Below are 19440 nucleotides of genomic sequence, written 5' to 3' on the forward strand. Positions count from 1 at the left end.
CCTATGGGGTTGCAAGAGTCCGAAACGACTCAGCAACTAAACCACCACCACCACCACAAGAAGAAAATCCAGTCTCACGTAGAAATGGGGTTGCAAAAAAACTCCCAACTGGAGAATCACTGATACAGAGGCCTCTCCTGAGAAGTTCAACTGTGGAAGGTAGGAAAACAGAGTAGCTGCCAGGGAGGAGAAAGACATTTTCTATTTTTAGGATAAGAAGAGACCAGCTGTGATGAAGGAGGAAAAAGGGATGGTTTCTGAGAGAGGTTGAGACCAGTAAATGAGAGGGTAAAGGAATGACCTAAGCCTAACTCATGGGACTTCTCCAGTGTGCCAGGTGCTGTCACACATTAATGAAGGTCACTCAAACCTTGAAGGGGCGTGGCTCAGATGGTAAAGAGGTGAAAGTCAAAGTCGCTCAGTCGTGTCCGACTCTTTGATACCCCACGGGCTGTAGCCGGCCACTCTCCTCTGTCCGTGGGATTCTCCAGGCAGGAATACTGGAGTGAGTTGCCAGAAGGGGATCTTCCCAACCCAGGGTTCGAACCCGGATCTCCTCCATTGCAGGATGGACTCTTTACCGACTGAGCCGCCAGGGAAGCTATTATTTCATTTGCTGGATGAAAGAATGACTCCAAAGGAGAAGATAATCCAGTGACGTCTGTCGGGCCGCAGGAGGGCGAGTCTAGAGTCCGCGAGGCATTCTGGGGATTGTAGTTCCGGGCTCGCCGCGGGGGACGCCGGCTCTGCGCTCGGCCGCGCTCTCGTGCTCCGGAAGGACCGAGCGGCCCCGCGGTTGCCATAGCGTCTTAATCCCACAGCGAGAGGGAGGCAGCCCTGCTAGGCGCCGGCTAGTTTCGGCGGCGACGTGCAGCGGCACAGCGGAAGGAACCCGCGCGGCGGGCCTGGGGAGCCAGGGGCGGAGCGCGAGCGAGCCTGGAACCACGGAGGCGGCGGGAGCGGGGCCAGCGTCTTCCTCCCGGTTGCTGAGCTTAGCTGCTCTTCCCAAGCCCACTCCCACGCTCTGTGAGTAAAGGGTCGTCACCATCCCCACTCTAGGGACTAACAGGCTTGAAGAAGCCAAGTGGCTTTCTCGAGGTCGACCCTCCTAGGAAGTGCCCGAGCCCCGTCCTCGGGCCCAGACCTGCCTCTTTGCAGTCACTGTGCTCCCCGAAACCCTCGTTTGAGCGGATACGCCTGGTGAAACCTGGGTGGGGTCGTTAAGAGTCTTCCGGCCCAACTCCTAGCACCTTGTCAGTGGAGTGGGTAGCTAGGTTGCCACACTTCATGCCACCCTGCACAGCCCTGTCGGGATCCTGAGTGAAGTCTTAAGGAAAGAAATTCAAACACCTGGCACTCAAGGTCTGAAAATGGGGGATGGATAAGACAGTTACATTAATACAGCATCCGAGCGTGTCGAAAGCAAAGTAAGATACACTCAGTGTGTTGAGAACCTGTTAACCTCACCTGTCGGTTTAATAGACGGGGAAACAGGTTCAGAGACATTAAGTAAGTGGCCAGAGTGTGGGTGGAGTGGGGATTCCAACCTCCACGTTTCTCTACCTTCAATACCTATGTGCCATATACGCTACCGTTTCCTTTTTTTTTAACAGTTGTCTAAATTCCTGGTTACATGGCAGCAGCATCGTGTGGACCAGTCATTCTCAGTGGGCCCTAAACCAGCAATATCAGCATCAGCTGAGAATATGTTAGAAATGCACATTCTTGGGCTCAACCTCAAACGGACTGAGTTAGAAAGGGTGTGGGGGGAATCCTTTAACCCCTCCTGCAGGTGATTCTGAGGCAAACTAATGTCTGCGAACTGGTGAAGCGATTCATCTAGGGGTCGTGTTAAAATGCAGCTTCTTTCAGTAGATCTGGGGAAAGCCTGGAGATTGTGCATTCCGAAACAATACCTGGGTGATGCTGAAACTGCTGGTCCACAGACCATACTTTGAGCAGCAAGGGTGTAAACTACACTTTAGAGGAGTGGTTCTCAGACTCCTTGTCTCTGCGTTTAGATGCACATTAGAATTACCTGGGGAGCTTTTACAAAATAGGGTACCTGGGCCCCGCCCCTGACCAAATGAATCAGAACCTCTGGGGTGTGGTGACCAGAAACTCACTGGGTGATTCTCATAATGAGGGTTCAGAACCCTGGGTGTGGGAATTGGAGCTGGGCAGCCATGGATTTGAATCCCAGCACCTTGGGCCAGTTACTTAACATCTCCTGGCCCAATTTTCCTTGTTTATAAAGTGAGTGTAAGTGATCCTTGGTTTGCAAGGTGTTGTGAGGATTCTATAAGGTGTGTCCATGAAAGCACCTAAGGGCGCTCCGTAGGCATAAAAATTGAGGAGGTGGGCATACTTGGGGAAGTCTGGGCTGGGGATTTTGTGCTAAAAGCTGACATTGGTGAGTTAGCACCCATATTCCCTAGCCTGCTTCAGCTCCCCTGTGTGTGCCCCTCCCAGAGCAAGCGTGGAAGAATGGAGGTGAGCCACTCAGTGAAGGAGCGGACCATCTCCGAGAACAGCCTGATCATCCTGCTGCAGGGCCTCCAGGGCCAAGTCACCACCGTGGACCTGCGGGATGAGAGCGTGGCCCACGGACGCATAGACAACGTTGATGCTTTCATGAACATCCGCCTGGCCCAGGTCACCTACACAGACCGTTGGGGGCATCAGGTGGAGCTGGACGACCTCTTTGTGACAGGCCGGAACGTCCGTTACGTCCACATCCCCGACAACGTGAACATCACCGCGACCATTGAGCAGCAGCTGCAGGTCATCCATCGGGTGCGTTACTTTGGCAGCAAGGGGCAAGGCCGGCAGGAATTTCCCTCCAAAAACTCTTAAGTAAGCCTGTCTCCGTCCCCACTCAGGTTCCTGCAGACTTCTTCTGAGCCAAAGCCTGCTCTCCCTGCCCACCCAGAACCTGGGAGGGGAGCAGGACCAGCCCAGAAGCTGGTGTCTGACAGACGTCACCTGTCACAGCTGCCTTTCTCAGGGTCTCACCTCTCAGACTCACCCTGGGACCCGGAATTTTAGTTATCTGACTGTGGCCTTGGGGTAGATGACAACCCTCCCTTTGGATCATTATTTATCTGAATCTCTACTGATTTAGGGATTGTGTCAGTTTTCAGCCCTCTTGCATTGAGGATTATTAAATACTCTGGGCCTGAGGGGCCCCATTTCTCTTGCAATTGTGTTTGTTTTCTCATGAAACAAAAGGAGGATGCAGAGAAGTCTGTGCCTCGTGCTTTCTGCTGTGTGCCGGGCTCCCTGTTGGTCTTGGTGTCATAGGGTGCTGGGTTGCCAGCGTGGCTGCACATTGGAGTCACCTGGCCCACCCTCACCTATTTGGCTTTAATTGGTATGAGTTGTGGCCTAAGCAGTGGGATTTTTTTTTTTTTTTTAAGTTTCCCAGTGATACTAAATATGCAGCAAAGTTTGAGGATGTAGGAAAGGCCTTCAGTCTGGTCGGGGAAAGCGACTCTTCTGTTGAGATTTCCCGGTGGAGAGCTTGTTCATCTCTTTCCTGGGGGAGAGCCTGGAGTAATCCCGGACCCTCCCCTCAAGTGTAGGAGCTTATCCAGCAGCAGGAAATCAGGCTCTGATTCTGATATTAGACCCTCAGGGAAGAAGGGGGTCTCGGGATGAGAACCCCAGCCTTTGTTGTAACTGCATCCCCCAGCCTTGGCAGCCCTGCCACAGGCCAACTACCATCTCGTGAAAACGACTCTGTCCCTTGGAATCAGAGAGTTTGTCTTCATCAAACAAACATCCACAGAGCAGCTGCCGTGTGTCAGGCCTCCTGCTGAGCACACATTGTCCAGTAAGCTTTGGTCCCTTCTGGAGAGGGACTTAGAATCTCGGGCCGGAGGTAGACGTTTCCCGAGGGAGACGCAGAGCGGTGTTGGTTGGGCGCAGGCAGCCCACAGTCACCGCGTGTACATTCTAATCCAGTCTGTTTAAGTGTTGTCCCTGGACCATCTCAGCAGAACCAGCTGGAATGTCTCAAAGAACCACCTTCCTGGATCCCCGGATTGAAAACAGAATCTGGAGCCTGAAAATTTGCTTTATTAACACCCACCCATCCACCAGGAGTCCTTTGCCTGTTGTATTTCTTCTATTGCCCAGAGGCCTCAGAGGCCACGGGGGAGAACAGTGGATCTGAGCAGGGAGAACACCACTGCTCTGAGTTGCCAGGCCTCTGCTACCTAGAGTTAAGGAGAGCAACACGAGAAGACTGCGGGTAAGAGAAGCCAGAGGGCAGGTGCAGAAGGGAGTCGTCACTGTGGAAATGTCTGTGTTCTCACAGCCGCGGGGAGACCGCCTCCTCCGGTGTGATGAGCTGGTGGGGAGTCTCCCCACACTGCCGCCATCACAGACATTCCCCACGTGTCTGCAGATGCTGCCACACTGGAAGAGGGCCCGGGCTGGGAGTTCAGCCTAAAGGTGGAGGAGAGGTAGGCTTCAAATGGTGTGCGGGGTGGGGTGGGGGCGTCTGAAGGGAGGAGGGGCGACTTCCACATCCTCCAAAGAGCAAGGGAAAGCCTAGCATGGATAGCTGAGAAGGGCGGCTCTGGACCCATTCTCTAAGTTCAGTAAGCGTTCTGCGCAGATCCCAATGGGCCTCTGTGCTTCCAAAGACAGGTGGGAGGCAGGATACCAAGACCTTCTGAGATACACTAATGCCAAGTCCCTGGGGTAGAGCACAGCTCTACCAAGGTTATGGGTCTTTGCATCTGGTCCTGGACTGCTGGGAAATTGACCAGGGCCCAGGTAGGGATTGGGGGGAGCTCAGTGCCACCAAGCTATGGCAAGCCATGGGTCATTCATTCCACAAGTAATATGAGCCACAGTGCCAGCTACTGAGGGAACAAGAGAGACAGGGGTCCTGTTCTCATGGAGCTGACGTTCTGGAGGGGGAGATGAACAGAGAAAAATATACAGGAAGGAAGTAAACAGACAGGAAGGAAATAAACAGGGCACATGGAGAGAAAATAGGTTTTATTTTCAAAAGTGTAGTCTGAAGAAGTTAAATTTAAACTGAGAAGGCACCTACCATTTAAAGAGCCAAGGGAAGACAGAGGAAATCGCCAGTGCAAAGGTCCTGAGGTGGAAAGCTTGAGGGTTGGGGGCAATAACCAAATACCACTATGACTGTTGGTGGAGGAGAAGCAGACAGGTGAGACAGGAGAAATGGGAAAGAGGTGAGGCAAATGATACAGGGCCTTGTGGGTCAGGAGTATAGCTCGTTCCAATCTCAAGTGTGTAAGAAACATAACTTGAATTTTCTCTAACTCAACTGAATTCATATTTTGCTTTACTCAGCCAGAGTGGCAGAAACTTAATTGCAGTCAATTCAGGGTTCCCCATCACTTTCTTTGGAATCAGTTGAATTCCAGGGCATTTCCTTTCAAGATGCCAAAGCACGGGAAGGGCAGTCCCACTGGCGTTCCCCGAGATGTCCTGGTTTTGTCCTGGTCTTCTGTCTTCAGCCCACTCAGGATGCTGCCAAGGTGCTCCTTCCTCACCTCCCGTCCGATCGTAACCCGTCCCCCTCTTGGTGTTCAGACTCTCACTCTTACTTTCTAAGGCCAGTCAGGCCCAGCAAGTTCCTAGGGTCTTGGGTGAGTTGGGCCCCATTTGCCGCGTGCAGCGCAGAGGGTTCTGTTACTTCTTGGTGCTCCACCAGGAAAAGGAGCACACGTCTTCCTGCTTCCCGGGCCCTGAGACCCAGCGGATGCCCTCTGGCTCAGAGGCTGAGCTGCTCTATTCTCAGGGACCAGCCCCTCAAGCCTCAGTCTCCCAGATCCTCCTCCTTACAGTTTTCTAAATTTAGATCTGCACAGATATTCTTTCCATCCCTCCCTGAAGGCGAGCAAGGCTCTTAGAATTCAGAAGCTAAAAATGAACTCTGCATTCTGACTTGTCATTTGTTTCCTGGCGTAGTGAATGCATAGTAACCTAACTGTATAAGGGAAGAGCCAAGGGACACCAAGGAAGAGAGGAAAAATGTATTTCAAAATGTCATTGTCCCATTGAGGTTTGGGTTTTGTGGTCATCACTGCGGCCTTTGTTCAAGCCGGCACATGACTGAGCACTCAGGAATTCTGAGTGAGAGGGCATATCCAGGCCATAGAGAGAAGAGGACAGGAGGCTCACTCACCTGGGGAAGGGGACTACCAGGGATCTGAGGAGAACTGGGTGGGCTGTGGCTTGACATTCAGTTCCCTAGGGTGGGGCGGCCTCTCCAGCTCTCAGCTGGATGGGACCCACAGAAGAACATCCAGTTCAGTGAGTTCCAGTCTGGAATGCCTAGCTGAAGGGTCCCTGAGGGCAGCAGGAGTCCCTTGAGCTCTTATCAGTGTTCTAGAAGGACCAGAGGAACAGCACATAGTCTATGAACGTTAACCAAGCTGACTTGATCTCTGCTTCAGGCTGGAATTCTACCAACAGTGTGATGGGCCACTGGCTTCCTCTTCCTGATCACAAGCTCTCATAGCTGTAATATGAAGCTGTAATGAATAAAAAGGAAGAAATGACTTGATGGCAGGTTGTACAAAATCTTACCAGATACGAGGCTCATGTGGATGGAAAATACTAAAAGAGGCTTTCAAGGTGACACTGTTGGGAAGCCCTGATCCAGTCCAATTCTGTCATTTTTCAGTCGAGGAAGCTGAGATCCTCTTTCTTTAGGGAGAAGGTGGAGGGGTCTCCCTGTGCCCCATAATTAAGATAATGGCAGAATGCCAAGATGGTCACCACAAATAGCTACTGCTTATTGAATCTCACTGTGCACCAGGCCCTGTGCCAGGGGCTCCACGTGCTCCAGGAGGGCAGAGCTGTGGTCCTTTTGGTCCCACTGGATCTCCAGCATCCAACTCAGTGCTCTGCACACAGCTGGCACTCCATAAATCTTTGTGAAATGAAAGAATCATCTCATTTCATCATTACAACAGCCCTAGAGGTATGTATTAGTAGCCCCATTTTAGAGATAAGCAAACAAACCCAGAGAGGTTACCTGACTTGCTCAAGGTCACAGAGCCAGTGAATAACAGGGTGGGGATTTGAACTCAGGTCTGTATGCCTGAAACTCCATGATCTTTACTACTACACTGCACTGTTCTGCCTTCCAGCATTCCTGATACTGGTAACCAGGAAAGATAAGCAATGCCTTGATGATTCAGTGGGTAAAAGAATCGGCCTGCAATGCAGGATACACAGGAGGTTCAGGTTTGATCCCTGGGTCAGGAAGATCCCTTGTGCCTGGAAAAGTCCATGGATGGAGGAACCTGACAGGGTACAGTTCAAACAGTCGCAAAGTTGGACACAATGGAGTAACCAAGCACGCTGCTAACAGTGATGGTACCCAGCCACCAGGTATGGGCCAGCACTCAAACTTGCACACCTTTGTTCTAGGGGCTTGGCCACAGAGAACCCAGAAGTCAGCCAGTAGGAAAGGTTTGCTGGGTTTCAGAAGCCTGAGGAAGCTCCCTAGGGTTGAAGGTCTCCTCCTCTCCCTCTGTAATAGGCAGATCTGCCTGTACATCGTCAAGCAACCATCTCATGCTGTTGTGACAGGTGTCACTTTGTTATGGCAGCGTCGTCTGCCAAGATGCCCAGAGTTGGAGAGCCAGCAGGAGCGTGTGTCACAGTATGTGTGTGTCTGATGCAGTGGTCTCCTCGTGTTGCTGTCCTGATGACAGTTTTTCATTTCCTCTGGCTGGCACCTTTCCTTTCTATTCATTACCTCTCCTGCTCCCCTCTTTCTCTTCCTCCTCCTCTTCGTTAAAATCCTATATTTTGAATCAGCTGAGAGCCTCCTGAGGCTGGGGATGGTGGTGTCAGCTCTAAGTGATTCATCTAGCTGATAATTAGAGCTCTGGAAAACCCAACACTCATTCCTGTCAGAGCTTCCGGAATCTCTAGGCTTTTCCCTTTGTCAGAGAGAGGAGCTGGGGGGGGGGGGGGGGCGGGCGGGCCCAGCGTTTTTGTGCCTGCTTTCAGTCCTCCACTGTACTGAGAGGAGTATGGGCACTCTTAGTTCACCAGGTCCCATGAGAAGCTGTTTCCACACTCACTGGATCCTCACAGTGAGCCCACAAAGTATTATCCCTATGTTGACAGATGGGAATGATTAGGGAAATTGCACAGTCACTGAACTTGTAAGAGACACAGCAAGGACTCAAATCCAACCTTTTTGGAACCTGCCAGACTTGGTTCAAATCACAGCTCTGCCATTATTAGCTATGTGTCTTTGGTTACTTTCCCTCTCAGAGTTCTAGCTGCTTCATCTGCAAACAGACTCCTTAACGCTGATGTCTCTAAAGCGCTTAACACAGTGTCTGACATACTACTGCTGTTTCGATTACTACTGTTACTCAGCCCTTTCAGCTCAGTGTGCACTAGGCATATAGAGACAAAGACAAGGACACAGGAGGAGGCAGCCAGACTCACTCACATCAGCTCTCATGTCCTGGCAGTCACTGCCTGTGTGGAGATGACAAATGCGTGCATACACGTAAGTGCTTGGCCACACACCCTAGGAAAATCCAGAGCTGTGCACACAGGCTTGGACACGTGTGCCCACATGGATACAGAATAACACAGCTGGAGAGACTCAGGAGTTAAGACAGTCATATGCAGCTGGCATACTGGCTCACACCTCGGAGACAAAGGAGTGGGTCCATGATCGCGGGTACTGCCACCACGGCGCCCTTCTAGCTGCTTCTGCATGCCAGCGGAGGGAAGCCAGGCTCTCAGAGGGCCCCAGTGAGTCATCAGCCTGATGCAATCCCTTTAAAGGGCTCATCTGCTGGTGCAAGAAGCTGATTCATGGAGGGCGTGGTTGCTGGAGAAGGAGGAGAAAGGGACCGAAACTGCAGCAGGAGGGGCTGAGGTTAGGTGGCTGGAATAGCTAACAGGAACTCTTCACTGTTAACCTGACTGGTCGAGACTCTAAGGATCTTCAGATTGAAGCGGGATTTCTACAAAAGCGAGGGGCCCAGAGGGAAATGAATTGTAAGGGCTACGGCAGGAATTCCTGTCATTGATGAGCCCCACGCCAGCGCTCGCCGCACAAAGCTCCAGGAAGCGAGAAATGGGGGTCAAGAAAGAGCCAGTTCTCTGACAAAGATACTACAACCGGCCGATCTTTCAGCTGCTGGAGAAGTCTCCAGATCCGGGAGGGCGAGTGTAGGGCACGCGAGGCTCAGTGGAGTAGCGGCGGGGGCGGTGCCTCCGGCCCAACCTCACCGCAGATTCAGATAAGCGGTAAGTACCGCCCCTTAGAGTCTTTGTCTCCAATCGTTTCCCAGATTTCAGCCCGAGCCCCACCCTAAACCAATCCTCAATCAGATTCTGGTCTGTTACCTGAAGGCTTCCGCCCTTCGTCAAGATGGCGTCCAATCCCGGAGCCGTGGGCTGTAGATACGGGCAAGGGGCGGGGCCGCGGCCTATCCGGGAGGAGGGGGCGGTGCGTCACTTCCGTTGTCAGGTGGCGGCGCTGCAGCCATGGAGGGAGGCGGCGGCAGCGGCGGCGGCGGCTCGGGAGGCTGCGCCGGGAGACGGCGGTGAGCGGCTCCCACGCCCCTTGCCCGGCCCCGGTCCCCCGGGACGGAGCGCCGAGTAGCCCCGGCTCCGGGCTACGGACTATGGGCGAGCAGCGCTGAGCACCGGGGGAAGGTGAGGGCAGGGGTCCGGGAGAGGGGAGCCGGGAGCCCGGCCGGGGATGCGGGTTGGCGGGGGCTGGCCTCAGCGGCCGTGGCAAGGGGATCAGGGTGACAGCCTGAGGCCGTCCGGCTTGACCGAAATGACAACAGCGGATCCGCCGTCCCCGGCTGGGGTCTGCTTTTCCCAGGGGGCGGGGGAGGGGGCGGGAGCTCCTGCGCGCCGGGTACCGGGTGGCCACGGGGGTGTCTCGGTCCCAGCCCTGGGAGACGGCACAGCTCAGCCTTGCCTGGAGTCACTTGGTCAGTCAGTGACCAAGTGAAGGCGCAGGTTTTTCCCAAGAGGTACCCTCTCCTCTCCGTACTGCCCTCCTGATCCCGAGAGTGACTTGAGATTTGGAACGAGTCCCCGGAGAGCTTCTTCTCCAGCCTGGGCTTCCTCCACGAGCCCTCACCCATTGGCACGGGCACCATCGCTGCTGGAGAATTTCGAGTCCCGGGCGGCGATCAGGTGCGGGTCCGAGCTACCTGCTTGTCGGTGCTGTGTTTGACCGGCCTTTTCCGAGGAGAGAGCCTGCTGCTGTGGTCACTGTTTCACCTGCCATGCCCCATCAGGCCCGCCCATTCCCACGGCGCTTGGCCCACCTTCCAGTCAGTAGGTAGGGGCATCGGGATTCCCTCCAGACGTCGAGTACTCTGCCTGCCACCCCCACTCTCTAGGTTTGATGCCCGTTTGTTGGCGGAAGGAAGAGATGACAGCCGCCTTCGTTGGCAAGATAGACTTTGCTCTGTATTAAGTCACAGGAGGAAACCGGTTGGCTTTGCTTAGTTTTGAGAGCAATGAAGAAGAGGGTAGTCACTCTGGGCTGGGCACTTTCTCTCTTTGCTCAGCTTTGCATGAAATAAGGAAGAGCAGGATATGCACTTGTAAGGCCAAAAGAACCCTTGTTTGTAAACAGCGCTTGTGAGCTGGGCTAGTGCTCCTTGATGGTTCTGCTGTGTCAGCTCTTTGTCCCTTAAATCTAAGACATTATGGAGATGGCCCTTGTTCGTTCATTCATTCATCCATTCATTCCCCACATAATAGCATGACAGCAGCAGTGTCCTTGCCTGGAGAGGCAAGTACCCTGTATTATAGAGGTTAAGAGTAGCTTTGGAGCCAGAACTCCTGAATTCACATTCTAGCTCTGCAGCTTTGTAGCTGTGTGGCCTTGGGTAGTTTGTTTAACCTCTCTGTGCCTCAGTGTTCTCAGCTATAGAACAGGACTGATAACAGAGTTACTGTGAAGATTTTAAAAGTTAACACATGCAAAACACATAGAACCATGTCTGCCACATAATGAATTCAGTAAATGTTAGCTAATCTTATTTCAAGAAGCTCATGGTCTGGTTAAGGGAGAAAGTGAACAGTGTTAGTCGCTCAGTTGCATCCAACTCTTTGTGACCCCATGGACTTACCAGGCTCCTCTGTCCATGGAATTCTCCAGGCAAGAATACTGGAATGGGTTGCCATGTCCCCCTCCAGGGGATCTTCCTGACCCAGGGACCAAACCCGGGTCTCCTACATTGCAGGATTCTTGACTAACTGAGCCACCAGGGAGACTGACCTGTAAACAAATCGTTGAAACATTGTCTAAAAAAAACTAGTATCAGCAAGAACAGAGGGCTGTGGGAGTCCAGCAAAGGAAGCTTCTAGCTCAACCTGAGTTGGGGTGGTAGGAGAGGTTTTGGGAAAGCTTGGAAGAAGTGATGATGCTGGAACTGTATCTGGAAGGATGAGAAGGCTCAGCCAGGTACGAACAAAGGGGCAAGGTACTTCACTTCGACATCTAAACTCAAAATTTATCCCAGAAACCTCAGATTGTTCAGTATGGAGTATGAAAGTCAACCTGGAGCCAGGTGAAACAGTACAGGTTCACAGGGGAATGCCACATTAACAATTTGGAAGTTTGTACCAAGGGCAGTAGGGAGCGAGGGAAACGGATTGAAGCAGAGCAGTGTCGTGGTTGGACTTGTGTTTTAGAATGCTCTCTCTGGAGCCTCAGCAGGAGAGAAGGGAGAGGAGAGGAGAAGCTGAAACACTGGAGACCTCTTCAGAGGTTACCGCAGGGCAGGCCTCCGAGAGAGGCGAGGTGGCGCAGGGTGGGGGATCTTTGGTAAGATGGCACTGCCTGCAACCAGTGGCAGGTGACAAGCTCGCTGTGTTGTCCTGGGCTGCTCTGCTGGGCCCAGAAGTGCCTGACACATCTGCCTCTCTCTTCCTGAGACTGCAGGTCTTTCAGGCAGCCCGGCTGGTGAGACTGTCCTCCAGAAGGTCATTTGTAAGGTCGGTTGCTCCCTTTTGCCTTTAATTTGACCTTTGGGGAAGGCAGCAGACTGGAGTGGTAAAGAGCCTATTTGGCTCCACTCTCAGACAGAATCTCAGTTCCAATCCCAGCCCCTGCCAGTCAGTAGAAGTTACTTATTCTCTGCGTGCCCAGCTTTTTCATCTGTAAAGTGGGGGCAGTAAGAGCCCTCCCTAGGAGGGCAGTCATGAAGATCTGTAAGGCGTGACAAGCTGGACATGGAATGCACGTTGAGTGAGAGATGCTTGGTAAACGCTACAGGCTGCAGGAAAGAACTCCTCAGAATTAGTCAAAGCAGTTAGTGGCGACTAAACTGTGTCCCAGGGAGCTGTCAGAAGTGTCCCGAGGGATCACAAGATCACAGAATTTCATTGTATTCTCTCCAAAAACGAAATCTGTGTGGAGTTTACCAAGCCAATATGGGAGCCATGCAGATGATTCAGCTCAGCTCTTTAAAAGAACCATTTAAAAAAATAGAAATAGGACTGCTGAGAAAAAAAAAATCATATTTTAAAGGATACTAGGAGAACTTCCCTGGTGGTCCAGTGGCTTAGACTAAACGCTTCCAATGCAGGGGGCCCGGGTTCAATCCCAGGTTAGAGAACCAGATCTCACATGGCACAACTAAAGACCTGGTGCAGCCTAACAACTAAATAAATACATATTTTTAAAAAATAAAGTAGCCTGGGAGAAAACACGTTTAGAGTTTCTTCCATATGTGTCCCTTCTAGTGGCCCTGGTTTGGTATAGAATTAGCACCATCAGGAAGCACACATGCGTTGGCCCCAAATCCAGAACCCCAGTTCCACACACATAAGCTCCCACGTGCAGCTGGGGAGTTGTTGGGTACCAGGTACAGAAGGAGATTGGAGAGGCAGGCCCTGTCCTAGAGGAGCTGGCCGTCTAACAGGGGCCTGGCAGGCTCCTAACCAATCAGCACCTGCAGATAGTTGGGGGCGTGTCTCATAGGAGTCTGTGCGGCAGGTAGAGGGAATGAGGGGAAGGGGTATTTCTCCCCGAGGGATGGGGAGGTGACTGCGGAGAATTTTGGAGAGGCCTTAGAACTTGAACTGGATCTTGATGAAAACTATATATTGACAGGGAATAGAGTGTTCATGAAGCACTCCAGACAGGGGAGCATCAAGGCACAGGCGTGGGTGCAGGCTGGTGTGTGTGTGTGCTATAGGAACCACAAGAGGTTCCGGCACAGGGTGTGAAGGGACCTGGCTTTAGGATACTCTGGAGAGGCGAGCACCAGGGCTAAGATGCTTGAACTTCTGTAGGTGAGGGGCTGCTTTGGTTTAAGTGGAGGAAACACCATTAAACGTGCATCTTCCCAAGAGCCCTCTGGCTGCTGGGAGAGGACGGACTGGAGCGAGAACACGCACTGAGTCTCTGTAAGCGGTTTTTGCTATAATCAGAGTAAGGATCAGTGGGGCCTGGATCAAGGCAGAGGCAGATGGGAAATGGAGGAAGGGCGCAGATCAGAGCTGTTTGGGGGGAAAGTCAGCTGGACTCTGAGAGTGTCTGGAAGTGAGGACTGAGGGAAGAGCAATGATGGCAGGTGCCCCCGAGCTTCCTGATCTGGTTGACGGTGACTGATAGAGCCGGCAGGAGAGAATGGCCAGGGAGATCCTCCAGAGCCACTCGGTAAGCCCTCTCATGGGAGAGGATCAGTTGCAGAGTCTGTGGCTTTCGGTCCAGCTTTGGGCCAGGCTTCTCTCTGGTTTTGCCTGAGTCAGCGCCTGGGAAAAGGGCAGCTTCCCTTCCTCATCTTCCCTCTTCTCAGATTTGCCCAGGAGGTGAACTTCTTCAGTGTTTCAGACACTCAAGGGGCTGAGTCTGCAAGACTCCTGTGACTTGTTCAGCCTTCAGATGGCCCTCCAGAGCAGCCCTTCCGTCTGGTGCTGTCCACACTGACTCAGCAAGTGATGGGTCCCAAAGAGCAGTGTGCCCTCAGGGCAAAGATGGTGTTCCCGGGGCCTGGGAGGTCTCATCTAGAAAGAGACCTTGAGGTGGGATTTACTCTGGAGGCTGGGTTGGCCGACCCAGTCCTTCTTCTCAGGAAGGAGAGATGTCTGCCACAGGCCACCTGGGACCCACTCAGCCATCAGGGAAGTGAGAGGGAGCTGCCTTCATGTCCTTGTCCCCCTGAGCTCTGCAGAGAGGGATGTGCTGGTAGATGGGACTTCACACAGGCCCTTTGAACTGGGGAGATTTTCACAGGATTTGACCTTGTACTTGCGGTGTACAGAAAGTCAAAGGGAAAGTGGCCTAAGACAAGGGCATTTCTTCCTCCTGCACCTGCTCAGGTGAGACTGTGGCCTTGAAGGTGGCCCGGGGCCCACAGCAGCCCTGCATCTCCTCTCGGGATCTGTCACCAAGATCCAAGAAGGGAAAGCGTGGTGTCGCTTGCACTGATTTCCTTACTATCTTAGAGATGGTTCCACTTTGTCTCATGCACGTCTGGGTTATTTTGGGTGATACTGTGTCATCATGGTTTGTGTAATTTATTCAGCAAACTCTCTGCTGATGAACTTAGGTTTTTCTCGGCCTTTTGCTCTTCAAACAAAGCTGAAGTGACTGTATCTGCATGTGTGTGGTTCTGCCCACCTTAGGCATCCACAGGATAAATTCCAAAAGGAGTTGCTGCCTCAAAGAGTACCTTTTATAATTATTATTATTATTATTTTAAAGTAGTTTCTCAGCCTCCTTCTAGTGAACTGGAGCAGCCTGGTTTTCCCCCAGCCAGCAAAGATGCTCCTTCCTGAAGGGAACTGAGAACCCCAGTGGTGATAACCCTCTTCTGGCTCTTCGCGGTCAGAGTTGGGGTTCCCTAGAGCTTACACAGTCCAGCAGTCTACAGGTCTGCTGGTTTTGGAGAAACTCTAGTTGTGGGAAAGCACCAGAGAAAACTGAGAAGGGCTCTTATCATTTAGGATGAAGCTGTCCCCTCTGTTTATAGATCATCACCTACTTTGCAAAAGAGATAGGCAGGGGATCTTAAGGCTTTAGGGAGTCTGTGACCCAAGGATCCGAAAGGAAGAAGTGGCCTGGACATGGTAGTGGGAACTGGCAAGAGCAGGCTGGTGTGCCTGTCCCGTCTTTGGGTTTAGGGCAGAGCTGGCTAGAGGTGTGGAGAGGTGCCTAAAAGCAGGTACCTTTAGGGAGAAACTCAGGTCAGCCCCTCAGGAGGCCCCAGGACTGCCAGAGCCCAGAATTCTCTGGGCTTTTGGAGCCCCACTGCTGGCTCACCACCTCGGGAGAGCGAGCATCCTGCCCCTTTTTGTAGTTGATGTGCAGCCCCTCGGAGAAGGCAATGGCACCCCACTCCAGTACTCTTGCCTGGAAAATCCCATGGATGGAGGAGCCTGGTGGGCTGCAGTCCATCACTAAGAGTCCGATACGACTGAGCGACTTCACTTTCACTTTTCCCTTTCATGCATTGGAGAAGGAAATGGCAACCCACTCCAGTGTTCTTGCCTGGAGAATCCCAGGGACAGCAGAGCCTGGTGGGCTGCCGTCTATGGGGTCGCACAAAGTTGGACACGACTGAAGCGACTTAGCAGCAGCAGCAGCAGCAGCAGCAGTGCAGCCCCTGGCGTCACCAGCTGTGTGTGACCTCCGTGTCTGAGTTCTCTTCTCACTCCACTCCCAAAGTGCTTCCTCCTGAAGGAACAGAAAGGAAACCAGCGAGAAAAGAAGGATCCCCACCAGCTTCCAGGTCCTTTTCTAAGTACTCTGCAATATGTATTGAGTCCTTCTGCCAGCCTAAGGAAAGAGGAATTGTCTCTGTTCTGCGGAGAACCCCCAGGCCAGAAGGGCTAAGGAACCTGTCCACTGTTAGTCAGCCAGCACGGGCAGAGCTGGTTTTCCAGCCCACACCTTTGTGACCGTAGATCCCATGCCATCCCATTCCCTGATCCTGGCCAGGCTCTGGCCCCAGGGAGCCCAGCCCACGTGGAATCTTGGGCCCATAAAGCCGTAGAGCTGGAAATGACCTTGACAAAGCTGCAGCAGTCCCTTCTTTTTTCCTGGAAAAATGGAAACTGCCACTGCCTGGAGATACATCCCTCCCCTCCTACCCTGTGAGTAGGGGGTAAGGAGACCTTCGATGTGGTCTTCCAGCACTTAAGGCTCAGATCAGACCTGGCTTCAGAACCCAGTTCTGACCCTTGCTAACTGAGTGACTTTGAGCAAGTCACTCCCTGTCTCCAGCCTCTGCCATAAAATGAACTTACCACCCCTTGCTCCAAAGCAGTGATGAGAATTAGACACAGGTATTATTGGCCTCTGGTGAGGCCCCGGAGAGTCTGAGTCTCCTGAAAGAGGCATCATGAACCAGCTTCCAGGTCTCCAGTTTGAACCGTTTGGTGGTCTTCCCAGCTCTTACAGAAGCCAGGTGGCAAGCAGGAAGTTCCTTGTAAGCCAGTTTGCAAGTTGCCTGGGAGAGCTTGAGCGTGGCGGTTTGTCTCTTCTGTGCCCTCTCTCTGACGCAGCCTTGCATCAGCATGCAGGCCCACACGTACAGGGCATTCTCAACGCCGTGCCACTTCCAGTGCGCCTTCTCTAAGACCCAGCCTTCCAGGTTCCAGTGCCACTCTTAATCATTCTGATGGGTTCAGAAATTTTGTTAAGTTATTATAGTAATCTGCAGTGAAATAGTTAAGCAGAATGCGTGCGTGCATGTGCACAGGTGTGCTCAGTCATGTCTGACTCCTTTCGACCGTATGGTCTGTAGCCTGCCAGGTAAGCCGGTTAAGCACTGTAGAAGAATATGAAATAAAACTACCCATCTCCTGTTTGTGTTCTGTTACCTGGATGTATCCACTGTTAAGTTTCTTCTAGAAATTTCTTAAGCATATTCATTTTTTTAAACCCAAATGGGATCATTTTATGCAAATAGAACTGCAGTTTGCTTTTTTTTTTTAAGTAACGTATCCTAGACATCTTCGTCTATCAGCAGACATGGGCCTAGTCTTAAAGGCTGCATAGTATTCCCCTGTCTGGACATACCGTGATGGAGTGAACCCGTGTCTCTTGGTAAACATGTAAATTGTTTCCTGTCTGGAGGGGATGTGTGTGTGTTTTGATTTTTGTGGTTTTATCTTTGTGCGTTTTTGCTGCTACCCAGGGCTCTTGAGGGACCCTCATTAAGTACATTTATCTTGGTGAACTTGGGTGAGTGGACCTAGAGAATAAATTCCTAGAACTGGGTGTGCTGGACCCAGGACAAGTACATTTCCTCCTGCTTTGTTGACTGTGATGTCACTGTCTTCTGCCTGTTGGGCCTGTGCAGGGGGTTCTGCGGTGGTCAAGGGCCCAGGCCCTGCCCCCAGGAGCTCACCCACTGAAGAGACACAGGCAAGCAGGCTCTTGCCCACACGTGGACAGAGTGTGTTGGGGATGGCTCGTGGCTGGCCTTAGCGACTCGGAGCAGGTGAAGCCCTTGTGTGGGTCCGCTTGTCTGAACAGCCTGCTGAGGGCAACTCTGATGGCAGAGCCCGCTGTCTGCCTCTGTAATCTTGCCCCCCAGCAGCCACAGCCAGTGGCATCCAGCAGACTGCAGAAAGCGAACTGCATTGTTCATTCTCACGGTTGTGAAATTTAATTGAATTTCATTGTTGATAGAGGCAGTTAAAGAAAGGCAGTTGGCTGGCCCCAATCCAAATTACCTTTCTCACAGGATGATTGCAGTGACTTTTGCTGTTGTAAACCACACGGAGAGAGAGAACTGCATCACCCGGGGCTGGCCTGGGCATTTCCGTCTGTCCATCTGTTGCTCTGGAAATCTGGGATGGAAGAAGGGAGACGTAACATTTGCCGGTGCCTCCCACAGGCTGGCTCCCCGCAGTCCTCAGGGCTCCCCGGGCAGGAGCTGCCCGGTCCCTCTCCTCTGGGTGGAGACTGCAGAGCAGGGAGACACATGCTCAGGACACAGAGGTGCTGCCAGCCTCGGCCAGCCCTGCTTTAGTTGTTTGCTGCTTTCTCTTGGCCTGACTGGAGCCGTCGTGGGTGTCAGGAACCTGAATTCCAGGAGAAGCCCGGTGGGAGGCTTTGTTCCCACCAAACAAAGCAACGCTTGATGGTTTGAGCTGAGGAGGGGTCCCCCTAGTTGCCGGGCAGGCTGGCATGACAGGAGGGCTTCCGTGACTCAGTCTCCCGTCCCTGCACATGGCAGAAGCCCCGCCCGCCCCCCCCCCCCCCACCAGGCAAGGGGCCACCAGGAAGGTCTCCCAGTCAGTGTACTTGGCGGCGTCTCCTGGCTGCTTCTCTTGGTAGGAGATGCCCAGTTAGCACAGCCTGAGAAAGAGCTATTAAGTCTGTCCCTTCCTCTTCCAACACCCACACACAGTGACGGATTATTTGTTGTCACATCAGCTGCTTCCGGAGGCCCTGGGAGGGTGAAGCCAGTGCAGGGCTGGCGATGCTGCCCCGGATTCCGCTCTGGTGACTCTCAGAAAGGCTGCTGCCGAAGCCCTTCTCCCCAGCCCAGGGACTGTTTCCTCTTGCTTCTCTCTTCTCCAGAGAAGCCTCCAGGCCCGCCTCTGTGTACATGGGCCTGGAGCCTCTTCTCCCAGATTCCCTCTGGGACACATCCTCCCAGCCTGGAGCCTTCTGCCCCCTTGAAGGTCTCTCCCCTCAGCCTTCGTGGAGGCCACTGAGGAGCCCAGTGGGGCTTGCCCCGGGCAGGGAGGTGAGGAGGGACATTCCTGATTATGTAATCTCCTTGAGCTCCTGGAGGAAACTGGAGCTGGATCTCCAAGCTGCAGACACGGGGCCCCCTGTGAGCAGCGGGGGCCTTCAGTCCCCTGCTGGTGCCCAGAACTGCACTCAGCCTGCTCTAATCCTGCCGAGGAAAGGCGGTGACAGGGGATGGGTCTGTGCGGATGTGCTGGGGTGGGGGGAAGCGGGCTGGGCACGGGCCCGGGTTCTGGCCGCCCCTCCCACTTCCCACTGGGCTGAGTCACTTCCTCTCTGGCGCTGCAGGTAGTCTCCCACACGCCCAGCGGCCTTTGGGGGTGGGGTGCACCCCCTGCAAGAGAGGAGCTCCGGTTAGTAGCAGCCAGTTCGCCCGTTACCCCCGAGGCAGGCGTTTAGAGAAGGATGTGATGTTATGAATTCCTGACAGATTGGAGCTATACATATCCTGCATTTTAGAAATGAACAAAATCATCACTCTGTTTTGGAACGGTGGAGATGACAGCACACGCATGAATCTTTGTCATCAGGGAGTCCTGGCTAAGGCTGAGGGATTACTAATCCGCCTCCCCATCCCCCAGCATCCATCCTGGGCACAGAAGCCAGTGACTTCCAGTGCGTTCCTGGGGAGATTGCTGTGGCCCTCTGGCTCCCAGGGAGAGGGTCCATGCCTGCTCAGGGATGGCTGTCATTCACACTCAAAGAAAAGCCCTCAA

General features: G+C 53.0%; 2 protein-coding genes across 5 annotated transcripts in view; both read left to right on the forward strand.

The window, feature by feature from the left end:
• Positions 1-409: 409 nt before the first annotated feature.
• On the forward strand, positions 410-3203 carry LSM10 (LSM10, U7 small nuclear RNA associated). Its single transcript, XM_019957828.2, has 2 exons — positions 410-1026; positions 2473-3203. The coding sequence occupies exon 2, from the start codon at positions 2488-2490 to the stop codon at positions 2854-2856; it is 369 nt and encodes a 122-aa protein (XP_019813387.1). The 5' UTR covers positions 410-1026; positions 2473-2487; the 3' UTR covers positions 2857-3203.
• A 5940-nt stretch (positions 3204-9143) lies between these two features.
• The window catches only part of STK40 (serine/threonine kinase 40), a 37778-nt gene continuing 27481 nt past the window's right edge, over positions 9144-19440 (forward strand). For 2 of the 4 annotated variants that reach the window (XM_019957824.2, XM_019957826.2), the window contains exon 1: positions 9503-9693. The gene's annotated coding sequence lies outside the window, so the exon portion shown is untranslated. Of the gene's footprint in view, positions 9283-9502; positions 9694-19440 lie in introns of those variants that run through there. The other 2 variants (XM_019957825.2, XM_019957827.2) reach the window with 2 other exon arrangements.

The sequence above is a fragment of the Bos indicus genome, chromosome 3, assembly GCF_029378745.1.
Source record: "Bos indicus isolate NIAB-ARS_2022 breed Sahiwal x Tharparkar chromosome 3, NIAB-ARS_B.indTharparkar_mat_pri_1.0, whole genome shotgun sequence".
NCBI classification, from domain to species: Eukaryota; Metazoa; Chordata; class Mammalia; order Artiodactyla; family Bovidae; genus Bos; species Bos indicus.

Coding starts and splice junctions, on each gene's coding strand:
- LSM10 (XM_019957828.2), top strand. CDS start 2,488: ATGGAGGTGAGCCACTCAGTGAAGGAGCGGACCATCTCCGAGAACAGC.